Source organism: Zingiber officinale, chromosome 8B (genome assembly GCF_018446385.1).
Source record: "Zingiber officinale cultivar Zhangliang chromosome 8B, Zo_v1.1, whole genome shotgun sequence".
Classification (NCBI taxonomy): Eukaryota; Viridiplantae; Streptophyta; class Magnoliopsida; order Zingiberales; family Zingiberaceae; genus Zingiber; species Zingiber officinale.
The window spans coordinates 4288296-4315108 of NC_056001.1; the positions used below are offsets into that span (position 1 = coordinate 4288296).

General features: G+C 40.1%; 2 protein-coding genes and 1 pseudogene across 2 annotated transcripts; 2 read left to right on the plus strand and 1 right to left on the minus strand.

Moving 5' to 3' along the window:
* Positions 1 to 2831: 2831 nt before the first annotated feature.
* Positions 2832 to 5150, minus strand: LOC122014315 (U-box domain-containing protein 30-like). Its single transcript, XM_042570511.1, has one exon. The coding sequence runs from the start codon at positions 4609 to 4611 to the stop codon at positions 3250 to 3252; it is 1362 nt and encodes a 453-aa protein (XP_042426445.1). The 5' UTR covers positions 4612 to 5150; the 3' UTR covers positions 2832 to 3249.
* A 5556-nt stretch (positions 5151 to 10706) lies between these two features.
* On the plus strand, positions 10707 to 13173 carry LOC122015685 (annotated as a pseudogene).
* A 2011-nt stretch (positions 13174 to 15184) lies between these two features.
* Positions 15185 to 24605, plus strand: LOC122017577 (glycosyltransferase BC10-like). The gene is made up of 2 exons (XM_042575225.1): positions 15185 to 15888; positions 23635 to 24605. Exons 1-2 carry the CDS (start codon positions 15370 to 15372, stop codon positions 24277 to 24279), a joined length of 1164 nt encoding a protein of 387 aa, XP_042431159.1. The 5' UTR covers positions 15185 to 15369; the 3' UTR covers positions 24280 to 24605.
* The last annotated feature ends 2208 nt before the right edge of the window (positions 24606 to 26813 follow it).

Genomic DNA, 26813 nt, shown 5'->3' on the forward strand with positions numbered 1-26813 from the left:
GCGAATGGAGATTTGAACAGATCTCATTAAATCTCAGTAGCAGAACAAGAGTGAAAAAAAAATGGATAATTTGAGGGAAAAGGTGTAATTTAAAATGTACAATCTAAGAGATTAGAGAATGAAAATATTGAACGAATTTGAATGAAAGATGCAGTATGATCTTATCCGGAATCTGAGTCAAATGAAAATCGACTGAGCTCTTACTGGCATTGACGAAGAGGCGACCTGAACACCCCTAGCATATGTGCATTGGAAAACAGACCCGCACATGAAACTGAAGGACGGCGATGACTTAACCGATGGTACTTAGACTTTGCGCACACTCAAAAAAACACACAGTGTTGAATAAATGTGAATGGAGAAGAGAAGGAAGAGAAGAAGCTCTATTGTGCATGGGATTTTAGTTCCACATTGGGAGTTTCTTGGCATCTTTGTTGGTTTATATTAATTCACATACATTGAAGATGTCAACAAATGCATGGGGAGAGGCTCTCTCTCACACTTGGGTTCGTAGGGAGGGTGCAAATACAGGGTCTGGATTGCATTGAACCAAGTTGACTCGTGCGCGAGCGCAACCTACGCACACGAATGCTTGACCGGTCGGGAAAAAATTTGCCCAAGCGGAACAACCAACATTTTACCACATATATCTTTTTACTGTTTGTGTAACAGATGCGGCGTTGAGTAATGATCATTAATTGATCATTACTGCTATGCTTTGGTCTTGAGCTCCTATATAAGGAAGTTGCGACCACAGGCAAAAGGTTACGCAAATAACACAGCGAAGAAGGTAGAAGATCTCCTCCTCATTCCCCTACCTTACTGTCTGGTCTGTCTCATTGCAGACTTGGTCTTCCTTTCTGCAGACCTGCTTGAACAGACCTGGTCATTCTGCTCAGCTGATCTGGTCATTTTGCTCTGCAGACCTGGTCTTCCTTTCTACAAACCTGGTCATTCTGCTCTGCAGACCTGCTGCTCTCGTCTGCCACTCTGCAGATCTGTTCTGCTGCTCTGGTCTGTCGCTCTGCAGACCTGCCCTGCCACTCTGGTCTTCCACACTACAGCGCTGCAGACCTGCCCTGTCGTTCTGGTCTGCTGCTCTGCAGACCTGCCCTGCCGTTCTGGTTTGCTGCTCTGCAGACCTACCCTGCTCTTCTACTCTGCAGACTTGGATTTAAATTCCGTGTAAGTTTTAAATTCAACTAAGTCCCCTAAAATCTCCGGCAACAGATTGTTTGTATTGTCCAACACACAGAACATTAGAGACCAAAAATCAGGAAAAAAAGTCCCCGGCGCAGGCCCTTCGACGCTCAAGTCAGATATTTTTTCCCCAAGAAGAACAGTGTACGAAGGAAAAAGAACTGTAGAAGACAAGTGCGAATGTGCAAAAGAGCATACCTGTGTAAGGGAGAGGACCTCCCTTTTTATATGATACTGTGTACCTCTGGAACCTGACTGCTGTCAGAGAATGTCGGGTGTCAGGGCCTGTCGGATGATGGAGGACACATGGCGACATCTTATGGATTGAGAGAAGGTTCTATTCGCAGATGACAGCGAGCCACTGAATATTCCCTGTCATATGACAGTTATTTCATGACAGGCGGTTACGATTCCCTGGCATTATTGTCGCCTAGTGCCTTTTGTCCCACCCGGTTTTAGTTATGGGCAGTTCGAACTGATCGTTAGGGTGTGGCGCCTGGCCCCAGTCTGCGATGAGTGTCTCATCTTTCACGTTTGGAGTACTGAAGGGTCGACCGAGAGCTATTTTACTGAAAGTATCAAGCCTGTTTATACAAATCGGGTTGAGGAAACTAGACCAGTCGGGAAAGGTCAGACCTTACTTCAGGTCGTATCTCATATCTTTGACCTGGGATCCTAATCTGTCAATACCCGACGGAATTATGTGACTGATGACGTCTGGTCGTCTAACTCTTTCTTCCTAACTTCTGACTGTCACGTCCCCTTGACTTCTAACTGTCATGTCCCCTTAACTTCTGATTACCTGACTTTATCGGACCCCACCTTTATGTCCCGTATCACAGTAAATTAATTACTTAGTAATAAACGGCTTAAACACATTTTATATATATATAACATTATATATATATATATATATATATATATATATATATATATATATATATTAAAAATGAAAGATTTTTTATACGTGGGGGAAAAAATGTTCAACAAGCTCAGACAGGCAGTGAACGGTAAAGGGTCAAACCCGTCACGGATTGTCACCAATTTACACAACCTGTGTAGAACAAGTCTGAAGATGAAAAACGTAAATCCAAGTATTAGAGGAAAGGCATTTTAACCGAATAGTTCGAATTAAAAAACACTGAATTGAATTGAACAGAATATTGGTGTCCCAACTGGCATTTGTTTGCATCCAACAAAACCTCATCATGAGAAGTGTTGGTTAGGGGGAACAACCACATGTGGCCAGATTGCCCCATAAACTGAAAACTGTTTCCTTGACACCTCTCCATGGGGCCTTGGACTTAAAAGCAGGACTGGACCGGCGTGCACTGTGGCATAAGCTAACATTATTGGCATGCACCCTTCGATTCAATCTCCTTTCCTTTCATTCACCACTGCAATCATACGCCAAACTCTCATCTCAAATCCAACCGCATTTGTAGGCTTTTCCGTCGACTGTTCCCCCATTCATTATTATCTTCAACAAAATTATGGTGAAAGTCGCTAAAATTTACCATCTTCGAAGAATATGCATCAATTAATGTAATGACAGGAACAATATGCATGACAGACTGCAACATTTAGGGTGCAAGGGTGGTGATGGCATTGTTGTAGAATGATTCACTTGATGAAACAGAATGAAGTTGTTAATTTCTAGCAGTTTAAATTAACAATTACAGAAAGAATATTACAATCTCTCCCCAAACCCACGTTCTGAAAATTAATCACTACAATCACAGGTAACAATGATACCTGGTAACCGAGACTGACCAACTTAATGAGACAACATCTACATCACTGAGCATTGGATCCGAGCTTTGCTCTTATGTACATATGCTTTCTTCTTGTTGCATGAATGAGATCTACAAGTATACACACTGTACATCTGAGAAGAAGCAATATGTCGGCCATTGTTCTTCCAGTACATCTACTTCTTTGCTTCCATTAGCAATTAATGTAGCCGGTCCAACTCAAAAATTAAGCATCGCCAGAGATTCATCAAGTTCTAGAAACAAATTGAAAGCATTGTACAATGGTCATCTTCTGTTATTGAATTGTCCTGGTTAGCTTGCATTTTGACATGAAGAGGGTAGTGGTATAATTGAGGCTACAGAGCTTCAATAGATAGGCAGCCCTCTGTTTTAGCTCTGCATCGTAACCACTCTGGATGACAAACAATAGCTTCGCACCCAGACCGGCTTCTATGGCAAGTGAAGCACATACATCAGGGGCAAGGTTAATGATGTTCCACAATATAGACACCCCATGTCGCGTACAAGCTTCAGATGTCATCAGAAGCTTCACGGCAATTGGAATGGTTTGAGGGCAATTCTTCAATGCCATTTGGCCTTCTGCAGTTGCAGAGAGATTATCCAATATGTGCAAAGCTGGTTCCAAGCAATCAGGAAGCAGATTTGGCAGTCGCTCCACGAGCTGAGGTACGGCTCCGATGCTGACAATTAAGCTCCGGACATGCTCGTGGAAGGAGACTGATTTGAGCAAGCTAAGCCCCGCCGCAATGCCGTTTGGATGTCGTTCATCCTTCACCAATCTCAACAGCGCCACCAAAAGACTGGGGCTTGATACAAACTCTGACCGGAAGCTCTTCTCCCCCATCAGCATTTCGATGAACTTAGTACAATTGATCTTAGTATCGATCGTTCCTTCATTTAGCATGTCCCCAACGAGCGAAATTTTCGCAGGCTGCATCAGATTAGTCTTCGCATCGGTTCCCAACCTAAGATTTACAAGAATGGCGATCACCTCGGAGCCAACGGCGTGGGAAGTGAATGGGCCAAGGAGAGAAGAAAGATGCGTGACGCCGCCGGAGTCCGCTACTGTCTTTTCAACCGAAGGTTGGTCGAGGATGAGCTTTAGAAGGTCTTTGAGAGCCTGAACTCGGCCTTGCCCCTTGGCCTTCTTCAGGCTTTGGACGAGCCCGGCGGCGCGGCCTTGGACATCCTCGGATCTCTTCTTCGAGAGCAGGTGCCTCTGCGAGAACCAAGCAAGGATCAACTGGCGGAGGGTGTGATTGGGAGTGACATCGTCGTCCCAGAGTTCCTGCATGGTGGTGGGGCAGTTGAGGTGCCCGAGCGAGATCCACTTGAGGATGTGGGCGCGCTCGTAAGTCTGACCGGTGCAGAGTGTCACAGGATCCACCATGGGCTCGAGTGAGATGGGGCAGATAAACACCGAGGGCACGTCCTCTCCCACCGCCGAGTCGAGTTCGTCGACCATCTTCTTGAGGTCGAACTTCTCCGCTGCTGTCACCAAGGTTCCGTCTTTCTCTGCCAAGAGGCCTCCGCCGCTGCGGCCGCCAAGGATCCCATCTTTAACGGCAGTCTGCAGATCTATGACCTGCCCGCGGCCCTCCAGCCTCCACTGACCCTGCTGCCGGTACTGCGGCATCCTTGATGGTCAAGAACTCAGCTATGCGTCACAAGACTCGACCTTTGGTCCAGAAAAAAGAGAAGAAACCGGAGGAAGCGAAGATTACAGGAGGGAAGGGAACGACGGAAGGAAGGACTGGAGTTGAGAGCGCCCTTTTGCTCTCCTCTAGGCGACGTCGAGCCCTGCTCTTGAGATGCGGCTTCCTCGTTTCCAGTCAAAAGGAAGCAAATCGTTATTATAACAAACACAATATGCACCTAAGCTCGATCGATCTCCGCACCAGTGACAAAGCCTTAAGCACGGTATCACTCCCCTCTTCCTCCTAGGCTTCACAAAAGATTCGGGGGAAAAGGTAAAATAATGAGTGACCTAACGGCCCGTATCGAGAGAGGAGATCTAATCCAAACTAATTAAACCTCCCCGCCTCCACGCTACATGAAAATGACTGAGATCAGAGAACGTCAGAACGATAACAACTCGACTAGAGACTTGAGGGTTAGCATGCACTAGAAAACCGCGAGGAAGGCCAGGAACGGTGACAGAAACAGGTGTAGGATCTCTCGTCGAAAATGCAAGATCTACGGCTACTCGGGAGGCATGTAGGCATTCTCTGGTCAGTGGTCACGAGGTACAGTCTCGAACAGTAGGAAGGAGACCACACGTCAAATAAACAACAAAACAGGGCGAATAATCTCTCCTTGATGAATAAAAAGGGAAGAATTTATCGAAACACCGACAATCTGTGAATTTTAACTAAATTAAAATCATATAAAATTAATTTTAATTTATTTATCGAGATAACTTTGAATAGATAATTTCAAACAATCGATCTTACCAATTAGGAATTAGGTCGAGCTGCTAGACTATTTAGAAGATATTATTTCTTTTTGCCAATCTTGAGTTCTAACTGAGTCTGAGTGGATAATGGAGTCAGCCGAATGTTTCGTGTGTCGAGTCAGAAAGTAGAGTCGTCCAAATACATACAGAGTGTAGCTACCGAGTACTTCAATTGGGAAGCAAAGACTTTGAGTGCTACCCTAAGTCGGGAAGTAGTGTCATCGAGTCGAGAGTTGATCGCCAAGGGAGATTTTGAGGTCTGTGCTCAACATAATTTTCTTAAAATAAATTCGTCTTACCTCTGATTGTACTTTGAAATTCTTTTAGGTCATCTATTTCTCATAATACAACAGTACACCGTGATCACCACTAAATACTGATGGATCATGATAAACTAAGATTGTACCTGACTACTATCACAAATAAATATGCCGAGCGAGTACATGGTAAAGAGGAAGAAATGGAGAATGAAGGTGGAAGTTTTTTCTTGAGGGTTTGCTCTAAGTTCTCTCTTTTCGCTCTACTAATGACCTCTTCCTTATAAGGATCTCAGCCTTTGGCGATAGTAATTGGCCGAATAAGGTCAAGGTCATTACTCGTCAGCCATTATTACACATCGGTTTCAATCCGATGAAATTAATCTCAATTAATTCTTCCATTTTTTACATTTGAGCCGTAGTAAAAAATGTGGTAAAATATTAGTTCATTAACTTGGGTAAATTTTGTCACGATCGGTCTGACATTCGACATGTACAGACCATGCTCGCACATTAATCAATTTAATTCAGTGTAATGTAAGTCCTAAATTTACATATTTTCCGTATAACTACATGTGAGTCTATTTTAATATATTTATTAATATCATACATGTACAACAATATAATTCAATAAACTTATGATGAGATTTCTAATAAGAAACTAAAATCCCGTTGATAATAAAATCTCCTACTTACCCCTGTTTTCATTCATATTTCTACTATGCACATTATCAACTCGATCTTGTTTTGATTTGTTCGATCTTGTTTTGATTTGTTTGAACCCGGTAAGGAAGGGAATTGTCATATGTGAGACAAGATATATATATATTTGAAAATTTATTTTTGAAAATTAATTTTTATAAAATTAAGGAAGGGAATTATCATCTGTGAAAATTAGATTTTATAATCTTATGTTTCATAAAAAGTTGACTTTTATAAAATTTATATACAAATCTAATTTTGAAAATTCTATTTTACAAATTTAATTTTAAAAATTAGATTTATAATTTAGATTTTATAAACTTGACTTTGTTAATCTTCTTTTCGTAAAATAGGTATATTGGAAAATTAACTTTTATAAAATTTATATTTAAAAATTATTTTTAATTTCTTTCTCAAAAAACTAGTAGATAAAGTTTGAATTCTACAAAGTTAGTAAGTTATTTTTCTAAGTTAGCTAAATTTTTCAAACTTAACTATTTTTGAAAAAGCTAAAAGATGAAGTTTAAAGTAAATTTTTTATGTTTTCTACTAGAAACTCCCCTAAGTCAATCTGACTTTAGTTCGGATTCTCAATTTTGATTTTTTTTCTTTCACTTAATTATTTATTTTTATCTATTCTATATTCTTTTTTGATAAATATCAAAGGGGGAGGATTAGGTGGGATTTAAGTTAGTTAACAAACAAAATACAAAATATCAAACCCTAAACCCTAACCTAAAAAATCATCTTAATTGATTGCTTACTTTTTGTATTTTTTTTCACTAACTTAACTCAAGTTGTCATTGCATCAAAAAGGGGGAGATTGTTGGTACGGTTAGTACTAACGGTCTAACTCAGGTTGTCATTACATCAAAAAAGGAGAGATTGTTGGTACGGTTAGTACTAACGGTCTAACTCAGGTTTTGATGAATGACAAAGTAGGTTAAGTTAGTTTCATTGTGATCTAACACTTTAACTAAGTGTGCAGGAGAAGCCCAGACTGGTCGACGGGCTGACCGGATGTCTGGCACGAAGTCCAGCTAAGTCGATGGGCTGACCTGATAGCTGGCACGAAATCCAGCTAGGTCAACGGGTCGACCTGATAGCTGGAACGAAGTCCAGACTAGTCGACGGGCTAACTGGATGTCTGGCACGAAGTCCAGCTAGGTCGACAGGCTGACCTGATAGCTGACACAAAGTCCAGAAGGGTCGACGGGCTAACCGGACGTCTGGCAGGTCAGTTAAGGTAAGTCACTGGAGGGGAGTGACTTTGTGAGGACGTGTTCCCGGTTAGGGAACTTAGGCGCCGATCCAACTTAGAACCATTTTGAAAATCTAAGTTGTGATCTTGACTAGATTCCGGTCTCAGTGAGACAGAATATAATTACTATTCTTTTATTATATTGTGCTAACTTCTATTTTGCAGGGTAGTTTAACTATTAGTTTACCTCGGACTAACTCTTTCTTGCAGAAAAAGGACTTTCTAGAGAAAGGTGGTACGGGAGCCTGGAAGGCAAATTCTATCCTCGACAGCTTGGAACGCGATGATTGATCCGACGACGTCACAATTCAGGCGCCCGGAAGGGATCCGGGCGCCCGAAGCATCCTATATAAGGAGGGTGAGCCTTAGAGCAAAGAATAACAACAACATCTGCTCTACTGTGATGTGCTCCTACGAAGCTGCGAAGCTCCTTCGACAACGTGCCGCCAAGAGTTTTTCTTTACTTTATTTTGTTGTCGGTATTTGTTTTTTTTTTTAAGTTCGTATACTTGCATTTGTAATCTTTTGTGAACTGCTAGTGAATTACCCAACGAAAGCACTCAACGAGTGCGGGCCTTGGAGTAGAAGTCGACGAAAGCTTCGAACCAAGTAAAACCGGTTCTTATTAGGGTTGTTCTTTTACTTTTCCACTGTGCACTCGACTATGAATTTTTCGATCGATATTCAACCCCACTATTGAATTTCACGATCCAACAATTAGTATCAGAGCCCGGACTGCCAGAAGGTTTAACCGCCGACTGTGCACAAGAGCTATGGTCTGATTGAGCCATGTGAGTATAATATTGACCTCGAATAAAGAAAGTGGAGGCTCCTATGTTCGGATCAAGAGGACCAGACACTAGACAGAAAGTCCTAGTTGCGGCTAGGCAAGGAAATCCTAGTAGGTCAAGTGGACCAAGGGGCAGGAAGACCTGGTGGGTCGAGGATCGGACGTGGGAAGCCTGTGGTCCTTTGTTTGAGCGGGGATTGTTGGGGTTGCAAGGTTGCAAACATAGTCCCACATTGAAAACACATGAGAAAGATCATGGATTTATAAGAAAAAAGATATTTCCATTGGAATGAGGCCTTTTGGGTAGAGCCCAAGAGCAAAACCATGAGGGCTTAGGCCCAAAGTGGATAATATCATACCATTGTGGAGATATCTAAATTATTTTCAATCCAATATATACACGCCATGGAACTTTCCTTTGCCTAAGGGAGGGCAGTCGTACATCTTCCACTATTCGACATATTCTGACACCTGACATTCTCTAACTCTTTATCATTACGGAGATTATGAGGGGCAGTATCTGTTGGTTAGGTATGCACACACACACATATATCTACATTACTGTTCTAGTGTTCATCCTTTTTCATATTTGTTACCGGTTTTGACTTGAGTGTCGGAGTGTCTACGCTAGGGACCCCTCGCTGTTCTCACTCTAACGTTCCCCTTGACTCTGCCTGTGGTGTGCATAGGTCTGCAGTTCCTAGCTCCAGGTCCCTAATTTCTGACTCCCAGTCCTTCCTTCGTCAATATTCCCGTCTTGTCATGAGTCATCTATCTACTCAGTTTCTAAACAGAATCAATAAATAGTAGGAACTTATTTAATTACTATGTAAATGCTTTTTTTTTTAATATTTTAGGAGAATTATTAGCCATTTGATTTGGGTAATACTTGTATGTTTAAATTCAATTATAATTTCAATTAAGTACCAAAATACACATCTAATTCTAAAAAAAGTACAAGTATTTTGGGAGCCCGAAGTCTAGGCTCTCAGACCAGTCTGGTCTAACCAGGGTACCTTAGCGAGGCATCCCTATGCGAAGGCGGTCCAGGGCCCCAGAGCTGTTCTAGGCACCCGGACTAGAGAAATTTATCCAGATCGAGTTGTTGCGATCAATTGCGTTGTGGATAAAGTTTTATCCATACTCAGATGTTCGAAACCCTTCCAAGCACATGGAGCAAGGCTATAAATAGAGCCCCAATCTTGGTAGTCAAAACAACACTTGTAAACAATCTTCTCTTCTATTCTACTTTGTGATCTAGTACTTAAACTATTGTAAGAGGTTTCTCAGCTAGAAGGAAATTTGATAGATGAGTTTCATTTGTCTTGGATTAGCAACCTCCTTGGTTAAAAATCAAGTAAATATGATCTACCTTTACTTTCTTTTTAATTAGTTTATTATTAAATAAATATTTCTTAATTTAGTTTGAAAAGTTGAGAAAGGTATTTTGTTTGTTTTAGATTGTACAGGGCAATTTATCTCCCTCTTATCGGCTATCAAGGGACCAACAAGATCTAGTCGAACTCTCAAGGCTCAACTCTCCACTTCTCATGAGCAAGATGTTGGAGATCGATGGTCGGCTAGAAGAGAGGTTGAATAGACGTTGATCCTAAATTCGCTTTCTAACGTATTTATTAGCATAGCGAAATACTCCCAGTCCTTCCTTCGTTAATATTCTCATTTTATCATCGGTCATCTATCTACTCAGCTTCTAAATAAAATCAATAAATATTATGAACTTAGTAATGACTATGTAAAAAAAAATTTGTTAATATTTTAGGAGAATTATTAGCCATTTGATTTGGATAATACTTATATGTTTAAATTCAATTATAATTTCAATTAAGTACCAAAATATACATCTAATTCTTAAAAAAAAAAATACATGGATTAGTGGACTGTAACTGTTTTAAAACTGTCGTACGGGAGACGAATAAAAAAATACTCCAAATAGTAAATAACATTACATTATGGAATACCACCATTCCTCTAATGTTATGCGCCATAATTTGCATTTCTTGTCGAACAAACAATTAAGTCCCCCAAAATGGGATAGAGCTAAAACTGAACGGCGAGATAGGCTCCAACACGCATGTGTAATCTGACGCGGTTTTCGTCAAAGGCAAGCATGACTTTCAAATGTAGGCCTGGAACAATCAAGAACAGCAGCAACAAGCCATCAACGTAAGACAGCGGCGGCTCACGTGGAGTTTATTTATAGGGAAGGAACTGCAAACATGAGAAGATGAGCTTCGGCCTTGCCGCCTGGGCCAGAGTCAATTACAAGCATGCGTACTGCTCCGTCCCTTCCCCTGCAATTCTCCACCCTCCCTGCCCTGTTTCACCTCCTAATGCTCCACCTCCTCCTGGTCGTCCAAGCCTCGCCTCCGGGGCCGGTCGTCTTGTGCCAGTCCGGGAACACTAACTGCACCCTCACCAACGCCTACGGCGCCTTTCCCGATCGCAGCACCTGCCACGTCACCGCCGTGTCCTACCCCTCCACAGAGGAGGAGCTCCTGCGCGCCGTCTCTGACGCCGCCGTCAAGAGGCATCGCGTGAAGGTGGTGACCGTGTACTCCCACAGCATCCCGAAGCTGTCGTGCCCTGCCGGCCCCGACGGGCGGCCGGGCCTCCTCATCAGCACCCAGCGGCTCAACCGGACGGTGAGCACCGACGCGTACGGAGCGAGGATGACGTTCGAGGCAGGGATCACGCTTCGGTCGCTCCTCGACGCGGCGGCGGCCCGCGGGATGGCGCTGCCGCACTCTCCGTACTGGGAAGGGGTGACGCTGGGCGGCCTGCTGAGCACCGGCTCCCACGGCAGCTCGGCGGTCGGCAAGGGATCGGCGGTGCACGAGTACGTGGTGGGGATGAGGCTGGTGGTCCCCAGTGCTGTCCCATCGGCAGATGGATACTACGCCAAGATCGTGAGCCTTGGCGAGCATCATCCTGATCTCTTGGCCGCCAAGGTTTCTCTCGGCGTTCTCGGAGTTATTTCTCAGGTTCTTAATTAAACTAATATTAGTTATATATATTCTATAACTTTTTTTTTTTTTTGCATACATAAAACATACTAATCTCCAATGCAATGGACCGATCCCCAGTTTTATCGATTATTAATTAATCACTTCGATACGTCATGCGTAATCAGAGCACGGTCCTTAATTACTAGATATCCGAAAATAAAATGGCGTGTAACTTTTATTTGCCCTTTTCTTTAAAATTTCCATGTATACAATGTCGTCAGATTAACTTTGCATTCATATAAGTAGAATTTCGTGTATACATGTAGTGCAAATACAACATTAAACTGTATGTTAATATTCATTTGTGACAATTAATTAACTTTAAACTCAGGTGACCCTCCAATTAGAACCGATGTTCAAGCGGTCCGTCACCAACAGGGTCGTCAGCGACGCAACGTTCGAGCAATCCATCTCGTCCTTCGCCGCCACGACGCCCTACGGCGACATCATCTGGTATCCTTCTCAGGCCATCGTCGTCTACCGAGACGACTTCAAACTCCCCGTCACCGCCAAGGGAAAGGGCAGAAATGATTTTATAGGCTTCCGACCTCAGCCCACCTTCTTCATCGCCTCCGCTCGTGCCGCAGGTCATGTCGACGCACAATATCTAATCGCAATTCTACCTAATTAATTATCTAATTTATTCGTAATTATTAATTAACTTTACTAAATAAATAGCAGAAAAATTAGCGGAAGTAACAGAAGACGCAAATATCAAATGCGTGCTGTCCAAGCTACAAGTACAGACTCTCATTTCGCTCGGCATGGGCTTCAAAAACAACGGCGGCGGCGGCGGCTTGCTTGGATTCACCGGTTATCCGGTCATCGGAAACCAAAGCGACATGCAAAGCTCCGGCATGCATTAATTAATTAATTTTGACTAACGAATCTTATAGTTCATTAATTATGGTTTTCGACTTAATTAGCAATCCTTAATTAATTTAAGGGAAATTCTAAACAGGTTCGTGCTTGCGGGTTAATCCTGAATTAACCTGCTTGCGGAGCGCTGAGGACGGCCTTGTCACGGCCTGCGGATGGGACCCGCGGTTCGAGGGACTCTTCTACCACCAGACCGCCGTGAGCATCCCTTTCGCCAACATCACCGACTTCGTCGCCGACGTGAAGAAGCTCCGCGACGCCAACTCCGGCGCGCTCTGCGGCCCCGACCTCTACTTTGGTTTCCTCATGCGCTTCGTCCGCAACTCCACGGCCTATCTCGGCAAGACGGAGGACGCTGTCGACGTCGACATCACCTACTACCGCGCCAGAGACCCGCGGCAGGCCCGGCTGCACGAGGAGGTGCTGGAGGAGATCGAGCAGATGGCGCTGTTCAAATACCGCGGGTTGCCGCACTGGGGGAAGAACAGAAACGTGGGGTTCATCGGGATGAAGGACAAATTGGGAGCGAGGTTGCAGAAGTTCTTGAGGGTGATGCGCAGGTACGATGGCGAGGGGTTGTTCTCCTCGGAGTGGACGGATGCGGTGCTGGGACTACGAGGGAAGGAGGTTGTGGTGGAAGGCAACGGTTGTGCGCTGGAAGGCCTTTGCATTTGCTCCCGCGACGAGCACTGCGCGCCGGAGCAGGGTTACTATTGTGGAGAAGGCCAAGTGTACCGTCAGGCTCGCGTTTGCCGGAAAATCACCGAAGACAGCGGTTAATGTGATCGCCGGTTAATTAACTTGGTCTGCTCATTGAAAAGTTTGTAAAGGTTATTGCTCGTTTTCTCATTCTTTTTTAAGCTAGAGAATTGATACCTAATACATCGATCGATATACCTGAACGTGATTTTTATTCCTGGCATTTTAAAACTACCTATAAATTGTTAGACCAGCTTAATCCTCAATAAATAACGATCCTGTCTTGAAATTAATGAGAAGGAAAATTAGGGATATGGTATTTTTACTGATTGTCTGTAGATTTCGTTACGACCTATAACATAGATTATGTCAGTACAAAGTCAGGGAAGGGGTCCCCGGCGTTGATCCTCCGACGCTCAAGTCAGTCGCCGACGATGAAGTAGAAGGCGGAGCAATAAGAATGAACAGTAGCACGAGTAATGTCTATTGTGTACCTCTACCCCGATAATTGGACCCCCTTTATATAGAGTAGCGCTCGTGCACGCTCCCCAAGATGAGCACGCTTCCCAAAGTTTTCCTGAAAAGACTTATCAATAAAGTATCCTTGATGCGGTACCTTAACAGGCTGAGTATATCTCTAAAGTGATAGTGGAAGCTCCTGCCGTACGATCTTCTGGTTGTCCATGTCCGGTGTCAGCAACACTAACTCCCAAAAGGATATCGATGGATAACGAGGGGAGTATACTGCTAGGCCGAGCGGGTTGGCCGCTCGGCCGAAAATTCGCTGCTCCTGTGTCCCGTCCGCTCAGCTGGAACTTCGCTACTCCTATGCCTTGTTCGCTTGATCAGAACTTCGCTACTTCTGTACATGTTGTCGTTCGACCGTAACTCCGTTCTTCTTTTGTCTCGTTCGGTCGATCGGAGCTCCATTGTGCCAATACCGAGTCCTATCGCAAGACCGAATGGGGTAGCTACTCGACTCAGCTTCTGTACATCGTCTCCTCTTTTATCCGACGTCCACTACTTCCTTGAGCGTCGATCATTTGACATTTCTCCGTGTCAAAGGCGGGATCAGATCGGAACATTCTCCCTCTGGGATCGGACTGGAACCTTCTCCTCCGGTCGAGGTATGATCGTCCGACCGACCGATGATATTTAAATGTCGATTGTCTTGATTTTGATCTCGTGCAATTATTCTCTGCAGGATAGACCCTCCTTATCAAGTAATTCTTGCATTCGAAGGCAATCTATCTAAGTAATACTCAAAATCAATAATACGTCCCATTTGGATCGAGTTCCAAGTACAAAAAGCTCTGAATGCCAGAAGGGCGGGCCCACATTGGATTAGTGGTTATTTCGAAGCTGGCATTTTTAATTTATTTCTAATTTAACACGGAGTCCGAATTATGTAAAAATATGCATGGTGAAATTTGGACTTCTCTGCCTTTCTTCAGCAATTGGCCTTGTGTTTGAGCGAGTTCGATCCAAAAAATAAAAATAAAAATAAAAATGATTGCTTAGGGAGAAGGTAAGATATTTTTTCAGATTTTATAATGTAAAGGATTTTGTTTTTAGTGTTTTCTCTAATATTTTGTTTTGCGTTTCTAATCATTTATGAAAGTTATGGAGAAATTAACTGATAGCTTATGCATCACTGTAAAAATTATTCCATCCCTAATCACTTGACCATGTGTTATAAACTAAATCCATGATTTATTTATTTTTTACATAACCTAGGGATGATAATAGGACATCGACTTTGTTTAATTGAGAAATTCCTATTCCCCACTCCATGGGAATTAACTTCTTCTCCCCATCTCCTTCCCCACTACAAATTTAATGACATATAAATACTAATATTAATTTTATATTTATATATATATATATAAAATAGTATCCCCATACCTATTCCGTTCAACTACGGGATTTAAAAAATCAATAAATCTGAACTCATACACGAACTCTCCGAATCCATCCCATTTTAGGGTTTTCCTTATGGGGTCCCTAATGGAATATACCTTGAGGTGAGCATAATTGAGTATTAGGACGGTAAAACTTTGTCCAGCCCAGCCCACTCCTTTGTTACAGTTTGCAATTCTTTACATGGCAGAAGTTGACATCCGTTAATGGTCAGTCATCACTAGTCAACGTTCACCGCGAGCCTTCCTCTTGCTTCATTTACTTCACAGATCTACCATATTTGTACAAATCTTCGAGTCGCGGTTGTCGGCTTCGATTCGTCCATCGATCTGGAATCCTGTTCCATTGCTAAATTTTTCTCCATCTCGTCGATGCTGAATCCCTTTTTTAACCCATGATCTATCGATGATGCAACCGAGGGTTTCCTCCTCCGACAATGTCAAGGAGTTGGCGCAGGCGAGAGGATCCGCTTACCTGCAGCCCCGCGCCTCCCATCGGTTGTTCCTCAAGATCATCCTCCCCGTGCTCGCCCTCGCCGGAGGCTTCTCGGTATTCGCCATGTACTTTACCCGCCTGCAGATTGGGTTCCCGGTGGTAGGCACCTCGTTCCAGCCCTGCGTCGAGGATACGGGCGGCCTGGAGCAATGGATCCGGCCGCCGTCGGACCTGATGCACTCGATGAGTGACGAGGAGCTCCTGTGGCGAGCGTCGTGGGTGCCCCAAGTGAAGAGGTACCCGTTCAAGAGGGTTCCCAAGCTCGCTTTTATGTTCTTGACAAGGGGGCCGCTGCCGCTTTCTCCGCTCTGGGAGAGGTACTTTAGAGGGAACGAAGGTCGTTACTCGGTCTATCTCCATACACAGCCATCTTATAAGGCCAACTTCACCTCGAACTCGGTTTTCTACCGGAGGCAGATCCCCAGTAAGGTATTCTACTATCGCTGAAGTCACGATTTAAAACTGAACTTTGTGTTGTTCTTAACTCGCTGTCTCTTACTATGAACTTGCTTTATGCTCTGTTCAAATTTAATGTAGATCAGTTATTTTTCCTCTAAAAAATTATATAAAAAAAGTTGTAGATCATCCTTCACAAATGGTTGCACTTACCAAACATAGTCTTTGGAAATATATCTAGATAATGCAGCACACAGAGAATGCATCATTTCTAAAAACACTTGGTTAATGCTACTTACATAGCAAGCAGATATGCTCTGCATTGTTTGTATGGAAGGACAAAAAAGTGAAAGAGACGATGAAGTTAATGACAATAATGGAAATAATCTCTAATTGATTTCAATCAATTGAGATTTATTATATTTAACACACAATCAAGATCATAGGAAAAATAATATTTCCAAGCCTATTATATTACTATGTTTATAATTATTACAATTGTATGCCTTATTTAATCTTTCCATTATTGTTTTGGATAATTTGTATAAATAAGTCTATTGGCTTTAGTAATAAAATAATCAAAAAGCTTTATATTATTTCTTTCCTCTACCTATTAATTTCCACATGGTACTAGAGCGATGATCCTTCCTTTTCCTTATCTTCCCTCAAAATTTAGCTTCATCCTTCTTTAATTCCTCTTCCAGCACCTCAATTCCAGCACTAGATTTCTACAACATTAGTCAACAACAACATGAACATTTTAGAGCACAACAGCAACTTGGAGCAACCCAAAGATTAGCGTGCTCCAGTAACATCTTGCAGTCTCATCACCAACGTCCTTTCTTGTTAGTTTTGTGCGGCAACCTCAGGAACTTCGACAACTACAGTAACAATTTTTTTTTTCTTCTACTAGTTTGGTTTTCGATTCTCTGCATTGAATTTAAAAAAAAATTGGATTTTGATTAGTGTATCTATTCGCTTTCATGTTTTACTCTTAAGATTTCTATTCGGTTGGATTAAAAAAAAGTGAGAAAAAAAGTGAGAAAAAAAACAGAGAGAGAAAAAAAATGTCTTCTCTCGAGTCTATTGAAATCTCTTCATCATCGTAAAATACCTTTTTTTCAATTCCTATGGTTCCTTCTTTCTCCGTTAAACTTAACCATGATAATTATTTACTATGGAAATTGCAATTTCTTCCTTTACTTTGTGTCCATAATTTACTTGGTCATGTTGATGGTAGTTTATCCCCACCTCAAAAGGATGATTCATCCTATATTATTTGGTTTAAGAAGGATCAATTAGTCTTGACTTGGTTAATTTCATCAATTACTGAGTCTATACTTCCTATGCTCGTTGGGCTCAACACTTCGCGCTAGGTTTTGGAAGCTCTTGATTATTCTTTTGTATCTCACTCTCAAGCACGAGTTCTCCAACTTCGTCTACAATTACAGTCTGTACAACGAGGAGATGCCTCCATCAATGACTATATGTAATCAGTCAAGACCATTGCCACCTAGCTACAATTGGACATCCAATCTCTGATCTAGAACTATTAATGCATGTTATTGCAGGTTTAGGTCCTCAATATGATAGCTTTGTTCCCAGTGTGACGACTCGCATGGATCAAGTGTCACTTGAAACGCTTCATGGTATGTTATCCTCTCATGAAAGACTTCTACAAATACAATTTCAAAGGATATCAGATTCTCTATCTTTATCGGCACACATGATTAGCAAGGCTCTACAACTTGATCAACATAATCAGCCTTCTCCCCAATATGGTCACCAAAATCAGTTTGGAGGTTTCAGAGGTCGGGGTCGACGTAGAGGTCGAAGTCGAGGACGCTGTCAGATTTGCTTTAATTATGGTCATTATGCTCAAAATTGTTATAAAAGATATGATTCAAATTTTCGAGGAGGACCTGTGTCATCAAGTCGACCCTCTTCCTCATCTTGGCAATCCTGTACTCAATCATCTAATTCTGGTGCATTTTTACTCTCCATCCCTCCTAATGCAATGTCATCAGTTCCTAAAACCTCAGGATGACATCTGGATTCTGGAGCAACTCATCATGTTACACCGGAATATAATATTTTCACAGAAGCTTCACCTTATCACGGACCGACATGATACAAATAGGCAATGACTCAGGTTTGCAAATTGCTCACATTGGAAACACATCCTTTCATTAATATGGTCGTACTTTTCACATGCGCAACAATCTTCATGTGCCTTCTATTACTAAAAATTTGCTTTCCGTCCGTCAGTTTGCTCTTGATAATAATGTGTTCTTTGAATTTCATCTTCATCATTGTCTTGTGAAGGATCCCACAACAGGAAATATTCTACTTCCAGGAAATATTAAAGATGGTCTTTATCATCTTCAACCCACCTATACTAATGCGTTTGTTGGAGAACGCACTGATAAATTCTCTTGGCACACATGTCTTGGTCATCCGTTTTTACGTGTTGTGTTCAGAATATCATTAACCAGTATGGTTTACCAATTTCTTTAGCCTCCTCTTCTCATTTATGTGAAGCTTGCATGAAAGCAAAATCTCATAAATTCCCTTTTGTGTCTTCTTCTTGCGCTTCTAGTTTTCCTTTAGAAATTATTCACTCTGATGTGCGGGGTCCTACTCCTATTCTATCTAATCAGGGTTTTCTTTATTATGTTATTTTTATTGACAATTTCAGCAAGTTTACTTAAATTTTTCCTATGAAAAGAAAGTCTGATCTATTTGATATTTTTTGTCGCTTTTAAAAACAAGTTGAGCGTTATTTTGATTGTAAAATCCTCTCCCTTCATTCTGATTGGGGTTGAGAGTATCAAGCGTTTCATCGTCATCTTATTTCCTCTGGCATCATCCATCGAGTCTCTTGTCCCCACACTCCTGAACAAAATGGATCCGCCGAGAGAAAACATCGTCATGTGGTTGAAACTGCCTTAGCTCTTCTTAATCATGCCTCAATTCCACTTAAATTTTGGGATGATGTCGTCCAAACCATAGTCTACCTTATCAATCATTTACCCACTCCACTACTTCAAAATAAGTGTCCCTTGGAAAGACTTTATAATTGTCTTCCAGATTATTCCTTCTTTCGTATCTTTGGTTGCGCATGTTATCCTTGGCTATGACCTTACTCTAAGCACAAGTTAAACCCTCGCTCTTTACAATATGTTTTCCTTGGTTATAGTAATTTGCATCATGGTACCATTGCCTCCATATTTCGACCGGTCGGATATATATTTCTCGACATGTTATTTTTGATGAATCTCTGTTTCCATTTGCAGTTGCTACCTCAGATCCTCCTTCAGATAATCAAGGCAACTATCTAATATCACCAAGCAATATACTAGAAGCCCCACATATTGATTCATGGACATATTAAAAGTATAAGGGGGGATGGTATCTTGGGTCCTGCTCCATCTCCACAAGTTCCTGTAGACTCGGCGGCTAGTGGTGATCCACTCTCTAGTTCTGATTCTCATCCGTCTAACCACTCATTTCCGAGTAGCTCTGATGATGATGATATTCCTCGGTGGATGCTTCCTCTAAGCGATATTTATGCACGATGTTAACCAGTTTCCACTCGTTATCCTCTTCCACGTGCTCTTATTGCTTCTTCAAATTTTGTTGAACCTTCTAAGTTTACACCGGCAGTCAAAGATCCAAATTGGTGTGCTGCGATGACTACAGAATTTGATGCTCTTCTTCGTAATGCAACCTGGAGCTTAGTCCCTCGTACCCCATCTATGAATATTGTGGACTCTAAATGAGTTTACTGAATTAAGTATCGTGCAGATGGTTCTATTAAACGTTACAAAGCTCGCCTTGTTGCTAAAAGCTTTAATCAACAGCCAGGTATTGCCTTCAATGATACTTTTAGTCTAGTCGTCAAAATTACAACTATCAGATTGCTACTATCTATAGCTGTAAGCTCCAATTGGCCAATACGCTAATTAGATGTTTCCAATACTTTCCTTCATGGACACCTTGAAGAAACTGTTTATATGGAGCAACCTCCTGGATTCATCCACCTGCAACTTTCAACACGTGTGTCAACTTCAGAAGTTTATATATGGTCTTTGACAATGGTTTCATCGTCTATCTACCTGGCTTCATACTCAAGGATTTTCGGGCTCAAAAACAGACTCTTCCCTATTCTACAAATGTAATGAGGAATTTTCAATATTTGTTCTGATTTATGTGGATGATATATTAATAACCGGTAGTGATCAAAACGACATTACTACTTTACTACATCTTCTCCGTCAAGAGTTTCCTATTCGGGATCTTGGCAATGCTCGTTTTTTCCTTGACATAGTATTTCTTTCACATTCTGAAGGTTGTCTTCTCTCTCAGAGCAAATACATTTCTGTGCTCCTACAACGAGATAAAATAGATGGTGCACGTCCTATCTCCACACCAATCATTGAGGGTGGTTTCACTGCACCTTCATCCTCCTATTCGATGTCTGACCCTAGATCTACCGTAGTATTGTTGGTGCCCTACAATATGTCACAATTACACGACCCGATATTGCTTTCTATGTGAATCGTACCTGTCAATTTATGCATGCTCCTACTGAACATCATTGGAAAGGTGTTAAGAGAATTCTTCAATATCTCAAAGACACTATTCTATATGGTCTTTTTTTATATCGTCATCTTCACGAGAGTTGATTGCCGATGCAGATTAGGCTGGATCTCCCAAAGATAGACGTTCTACTAGTGGATATGCTATATTTCTGGGGTGAAATCTTGTTTCCTGGCTTTCAAAGAAGCAACCTATAGTCTCTCACTCGAGTACTGAAGCTGAATATAAAGCTATCGCTAACGCAATATCAGAAATTATTTGGCTACAATCTCTTCTTTCAAAATTATACTTTTTCCCAACTACTACCCTAAAATATGGTGTGATAATATTGGAGAGACTTATCTTGCGGCAAATCCTGTTTTTCATGCTCGTACCAAGCATGTAGAGATTGATTTTCATTTTGTTCGCGAGCGTGTGGCGACTCGACAACTTTCGATTTCTTATATCTCTACGGTAGATCAAATTGCTGATATATTTACCAAGTCATTATCAGACAACGTTTCACCAAGTTAGCACTCAAACTTAACGTTCAGGCACTCCCGTTGAGTTTGTCAGGGGTAATAATAATAATGGAAATAATCTCTAATTGATTTCAATCAATTGAGATTTATTATATTTGGCACACAATCAAGATCGACATGAATCAAATAGGAAAAATAATATTTCCAAGTCTATTATATTACTATGTTTATAATTATTATGATTGTATGTCTTATTTAATCTTTTCATTATTGTTTTGGACAATTTGTATAAATAAGTCTATTGACTTTAGTAATAAAATAATCAAAAAGTTTTATATTATTTCTTTCCTCTACCTATTAATTTCTACCAAAGTATGAGTTATTTATTGGATCAGTTCTTCCATTTTCTATTTTTATCTGATCATGGCCCCTTTCCACTATTTTGTCTAATCATACCCTCTGGATGAGAGTTCTCCTAACTGTCCCTAACCTGCACCCGGATTAGTTTACCAATCGAATAGGAGAGACAAGTGGGTTTTCCTCTTTCCAAACAGCATGTTATTGATGATTCTATCTCTTCTCTCGTTTCTGACCAAAGCTAATGCTCTCCCTTTTTCTGACCAAACAGTGATGAAAAAAAATCATAAGTACAATCCTCATTTAAGGAGTCAAAATAGTTTTCTTCAAGTAGGATAAGATAGTGATGTTAATGGGAATATAGGTCCGGACAAGTATTACAGGTTGATACATCTCATGTATGTGGTATGCAATGGACTTACCATTTGCATATGCTTTTGAAATTTTGATTCCAAGATTATATTTTGGGTCTTCTAGGACATTTTAGAATGGATAATCAAAATGCATTTTAAAATGAAGTCACAAGTAATATTTTGAGCCAACGAGTTAATTTCTTTAAGTTGAGGAAATATTTAGTCCAGTAAAGTAGCATCTGGGAAAGACGTGCATGATCCAATTTAAGGAAGTTTTAACTTCTAATACTGTCTAATATCAAATACATGGCCATTTTTTTAAGTTTTAGCTACCGTTGTAGAAGTTTCTGTATTAATAATTTCAGTTGGAACACATTGTTAATCAATACTTGGTAGGATTTCATTGCAAATTGAACATAAGGATCAAAAACAATGGGAGGAGATGTGGAAAAAGATCATAATAGGGTTCTTTCTTATATTTTCAATTTTCAACATTTGACACTGTCTAGTACTATATAAACAGCTAAGTGAAGCTTATATTGATTTCTCTCTATGTGGAGGACATATTAGCAAGTTGATTTTGAGTAGTGAGAAGTAGAAATCCTTAAGGAAAGTCATGTATTAGGATAGTCTGTCCTGCATGCTCATGCCAGCAAAATCCATCTAATCATTTCCTGTGTATTAATCAAAATTTTAGATTTCTTGCCTTCACTGCCTTGGGCTTGCCTTACATTATTTATCATCTAGATTAGAAAATAGCGCACTTTACTGGAAGTTTTCTATTGGGCCACATCCTCTAACACTGTGGTAGTTGGTCTTATCCAAAGTCATTACCCTCCTATTTTAAGATTACTATGACTTGAGGTTGTACTTCCTGCTGAGATAATTGTTTCATTTACTGTTAGTTTTATTGTGACTAGGAACTTTTGACGAACTCTGTTATAATGCAATTCCTTGAAATAGTCCAAAGTTGTGCTAGAGAGCAAACAAGAATTCATTAATTGCTTGTAAAATATTGCAGTTGAGTAGACAAATGACATCTGGAGAGGGAATCTTATTAAAATATTAGGTTCAGTGCAAATGCACATACGCAGAAGGCTTACAGATCCATGCTTGGATACACTTGAAGGACATTGACTGATGTAGTTACTACCATCAAATTATCTATTTAGAAAATATGTATATTTGTATGTGTTTAAATGAGTCTGGACTTGGAAAAGAGCAATTGTGCTTTGTGTAAGATATGTTAAGAGGCCATTTCAATTATGATGAGAATTCATTCAACTCTATTATTATCAAATTCGAGGGTAAGAATTTGCCAAGACGATTCTAAGTAGGTGACGATGCAAGATATTTCAGTGTGATTCAGTCGCTGATCTCACAGGGATAGTGTCTCAGTTAGTGATCTCTCATGGTGAGAAGATAAAATATGAAAAGCCTTAATGATTAACAATGGAACGAGTGTCTCTTGTATAGATTTCTACAATAATCTGTTCTTACTAAGACTCATGCAAAATATATCATGTACTGCTAATAAAATTAAAACTGAAATAAAATGGCATTTCAAGACCTCGGAGGTAATTTATTCTAACTCAGTCTTTTTTCGTGTGCTATGATTATGCGTTTAAAATGTGTTCATGATTAAAGGCAAACAAAGATGTACTTAGCTTCTTGGATACATGGAGCATTTCCCAATAAAATTTAGCTTCTTCCGGATTTGATCCTCGTGACAGTTAATCAGTTTATAGCAATTTTCTTCTAGCGACAATGTATCATGTGACTTGTGCACTTATTTGAGTACGTTACTAAACAATATACTACTACTACAACAACAACAACAACAACCAAGTCTTAAGTTACTAAACAATATAATCCTGGGAAATGAATCATCATTTTTACTGTGGTATTTATTCCATTTCACAATTTATTTCAGTTAACTCCTGTTTTCCAACTTGTATGTTGTTTCCTCTTTTTTTCATGTTATTGATTTGAACATCTGTTCTCAGGTGTCTGAGTGGGGGCAGATGAGTATGTGTGATGCTGAAAAGCGGCTCCTTGCAAATGCGCTACTTGATTTATCAAATGAACGGTTCATTCTGTTGTCAGAGTCATGCATTCCATTGTCAAATTTCAACATTACCTACCAATACTTGATGAAATCAAAGTATAGCTTCATCGGAGTGTATGATGATCCAGGACCATACGGACGGGGCAGGTATAATCCAAACATGGCTCCAGAAGTAAACCTTGAGCAATGGCGCAAGGGGTCTCAGTGGTTTGAAGTGAATAGGAAATTGGCCGTTACCATAGTCAAGGACACCACTTATTATCAGAAGTTTGAAAGGTTCTGCAGGCCACATTGTTATGTGGACGAGCATTACTTCCCCACCATGCTCACCATAGAGTCAGCCCATCGTCTGGCGAACAGAAGCGTCACTTGGGTGGATTGGTCAAGAGGTGGTGCTCACCCAGCAACCTTCGGCAGGAGTGATATAAGCGAAGCCTTTCTCAAGAGAATTCATGATGGGCAGAACTGTTCATACAATGACAACCATTCATCTCTTTGTTTCCTCTTTGCAAGGAAGTTTGCTCCAAGTTCAGTGGAGCCTCTATTAGAATTGGCACCTGCTTTGCTTGGATTTGGTTTGTGAATCCGGATTTCAGGAATTGTTTAGAAAAACAATCTTGTGTGAGATTAACAAGATATTTAGTAGGGACTAGGGAGAGAGTCCTGTAACCTAGTGTTGTTTAACAGTCAATTAGGTCAGTCATGGTCCAAGCCAGTCGGCCTGGCTCAGCATGTCTGTTAAGAAACGTGCTCAGCATGTCTGTTAAGAAACGTGCTGAACCTGGTTGGGTTGCTGCTGGCATGGCCTGTTTGACTCTTTAGTGTACAACATGATTTTGACCTAAACTTATCCCAATTTCCGTGCATGTATTACAAAATTTGGCAGTATTCATGTGATTTGTGTTTCTTTTCATGAAACAAAATTTTCATTATTAGTTACTGCTACGCCATCTTATCTCCTAGCTTTTGATCCAACGTCCTGAGTCATAACTGCTTATAGTGATCTCGTGATTCTTGCAAATGCTTGATCTCCCCGAGTAGACTCCTATGCAGCTGCTGAATAAAGAACCATTGATATAAAGTTAAGGCTGGGTTCATTCGGACAGTCACGAGAGGAAATCAACCCATCAATTTAATGAGTAATTCATTTATGTGGTTGACGTATTTAGTATTTATATGGGTGTTTGTAGATTTTGGATTAAGTCAATTTTTAACCAATATAAAATTATTCATTGGGTGTATCATCTTTTTCTCGGATGTATGATTTTATGATTTTTTTTTCTCTCTCCCTACTTTCCCTTCAACTAAAGTTTAGCCTAAAACCGTACTCCGGCGTTATAGCTAACAGAAGCAAATTCTGCTTTATACAGGTTTTTGTAAAGCGTAGAATATGGACGGACCTCCATGATTGGGTCATGCGAAGACTATTAGATTTTTATCAAAATATATTTTGAAATAATAAAATGATCAGTAATTCGAGTATTTGGGCCGATAATATAATTACGGGCTAAAATTGTTTGGCCGGGATTTGATCGATAATCTATGGTCGTTAAATAAGAGTATTTTTTTATTTTATTTTTGATAAAAAGTGAATATATTCGTCCTCATCGTCTCCATCAATCCGTCTCAAGATCAATACGGAAGAGATAAATAATGAACGACTACTAACCATTAGACTCATCCGAAGGAACAATTAAATAGGAGTATCTGATCATTATGTTGATTGTTATTTTTTTTAAATAATTACCAACAAAACAAATGACCTTAAATGTTTTCAAAAATAATGATCAAATATATATTTGACTGAATTTTTTACCCAAACAAATGATCAGTAATTTTTTAAAATATTCAGTATTTTTTTTTTAATAGTACTTGGCCGATAAAATTTTAAAAATAAATAAATAGTAAATTTTTAAAAAATAATGACCAAATACATATTTAGCCGACAACTTTTTAGAAATAAATGACGGGTAAATTAAAAAAAATAAAAACTATATATATATATATATATATATATATATATATATATATATATATGATCCATGCCTCTATCAGAATATTATTTGATCCAACACTTTTTCATTATGCATCACATTTAAAGATTGTTCTACTTCTAAAATTTAAATTCTATGATAAAAATTTAAATTTCTATATTCATTTACAACAACAACAACCAAGCATTATCTGATTAGGCGGGGTCAACTATATGGATCCATTTAGCTAGTGGGCTCTATCCCCTACTATATCATTATCTATACTTAAATAAATTTTATCTTTTTATTATTGTTAATCAAGTCTTTTTTTGGTCTTCCTCATTTGATGTGTGTTTGTTATAGTTTCACATCATCTAATTAGAATATTTATTGGTCGTCTAAGTACATGCTCATATCATCTTAAACATATATCTTGGAGTTTTCTCTTAATAAATACAACTCAGACTTTCTCTCTAATGTTCTCATTTCTTATTATGTCCTATAAGTACCCAAGGTAGTTTTGATGTGATTAACCAAGTCAGGTTAGGTTCTGTTTGTGTTTAACCCTTGTGTCTTAGTGTGTAGGAACTTAGGAGCACATGAAGCGCCCCTCTTTAGCCGGTCGGCAAGGGACCAACATATCCTTCCTCATATATCTACACATCCCTCTTAACATCCTCATCTCTGCAAGCCTTATCTTATGATCTTGTGCTCGAGTCATAGCCCAACATTCAGCTCTATATAACATAGCAAGTCTAATTGCAATTTTATAAAATTTTACTTTTAAGTTTTAAATTAATGTACTTTACGATCACATAAAACATTCGACGCTCTCCTCTATTTCAATTAGTCTACCTATATTTTATGTAAGACATCACTCTCAATCCCTCCATAACTACAGTTTCTATCTCATTTAACCTACTTAAATTACCTAAGTTAAGTTGGTCATTTAAACTTTCATTAAAAAGTTGATAAAAAATATCTCTTCCCCTACTCTTTTATTTATCCATCTGTCTATCATTTACTAGTACTCTATTGCATTCATTTTTAATATATTTTATTTAGATAAAATTCCTTATCTTCCTTTCTCTCACTTTAGTTATTCTATAAATATCTTTTTTCCCTTCTTTTGTATCCAATTTAT

What these genes read in the sequence shown, in the direction of transcription:
- LOC122017577 (XM_042575225.1), top strand. Translation starts at nt 15,370, where the DNA reads ATGATGCAACCGAGGGTTTCCTCCTCCGACAATGTCAAGGAGTTGGCG. An exon ending in GGAGGCAGATCCCCAGTAAG is followed by an intron (nt 15,889 to 23,634) that starts GTATTCTACTAT and finishes ATCTGTTCTCAG; the next exon opens with GTGTCTGAGTGGGGGCAGAT.
- LOC122014315 (XM_042570511.1), bottom strand. Translation starts at nt 4,611, where the DNA reads ATGCCGCAGTACCGGCAGCAGGGTCAGTGGAGGCTGGAGGGCCGCGGG.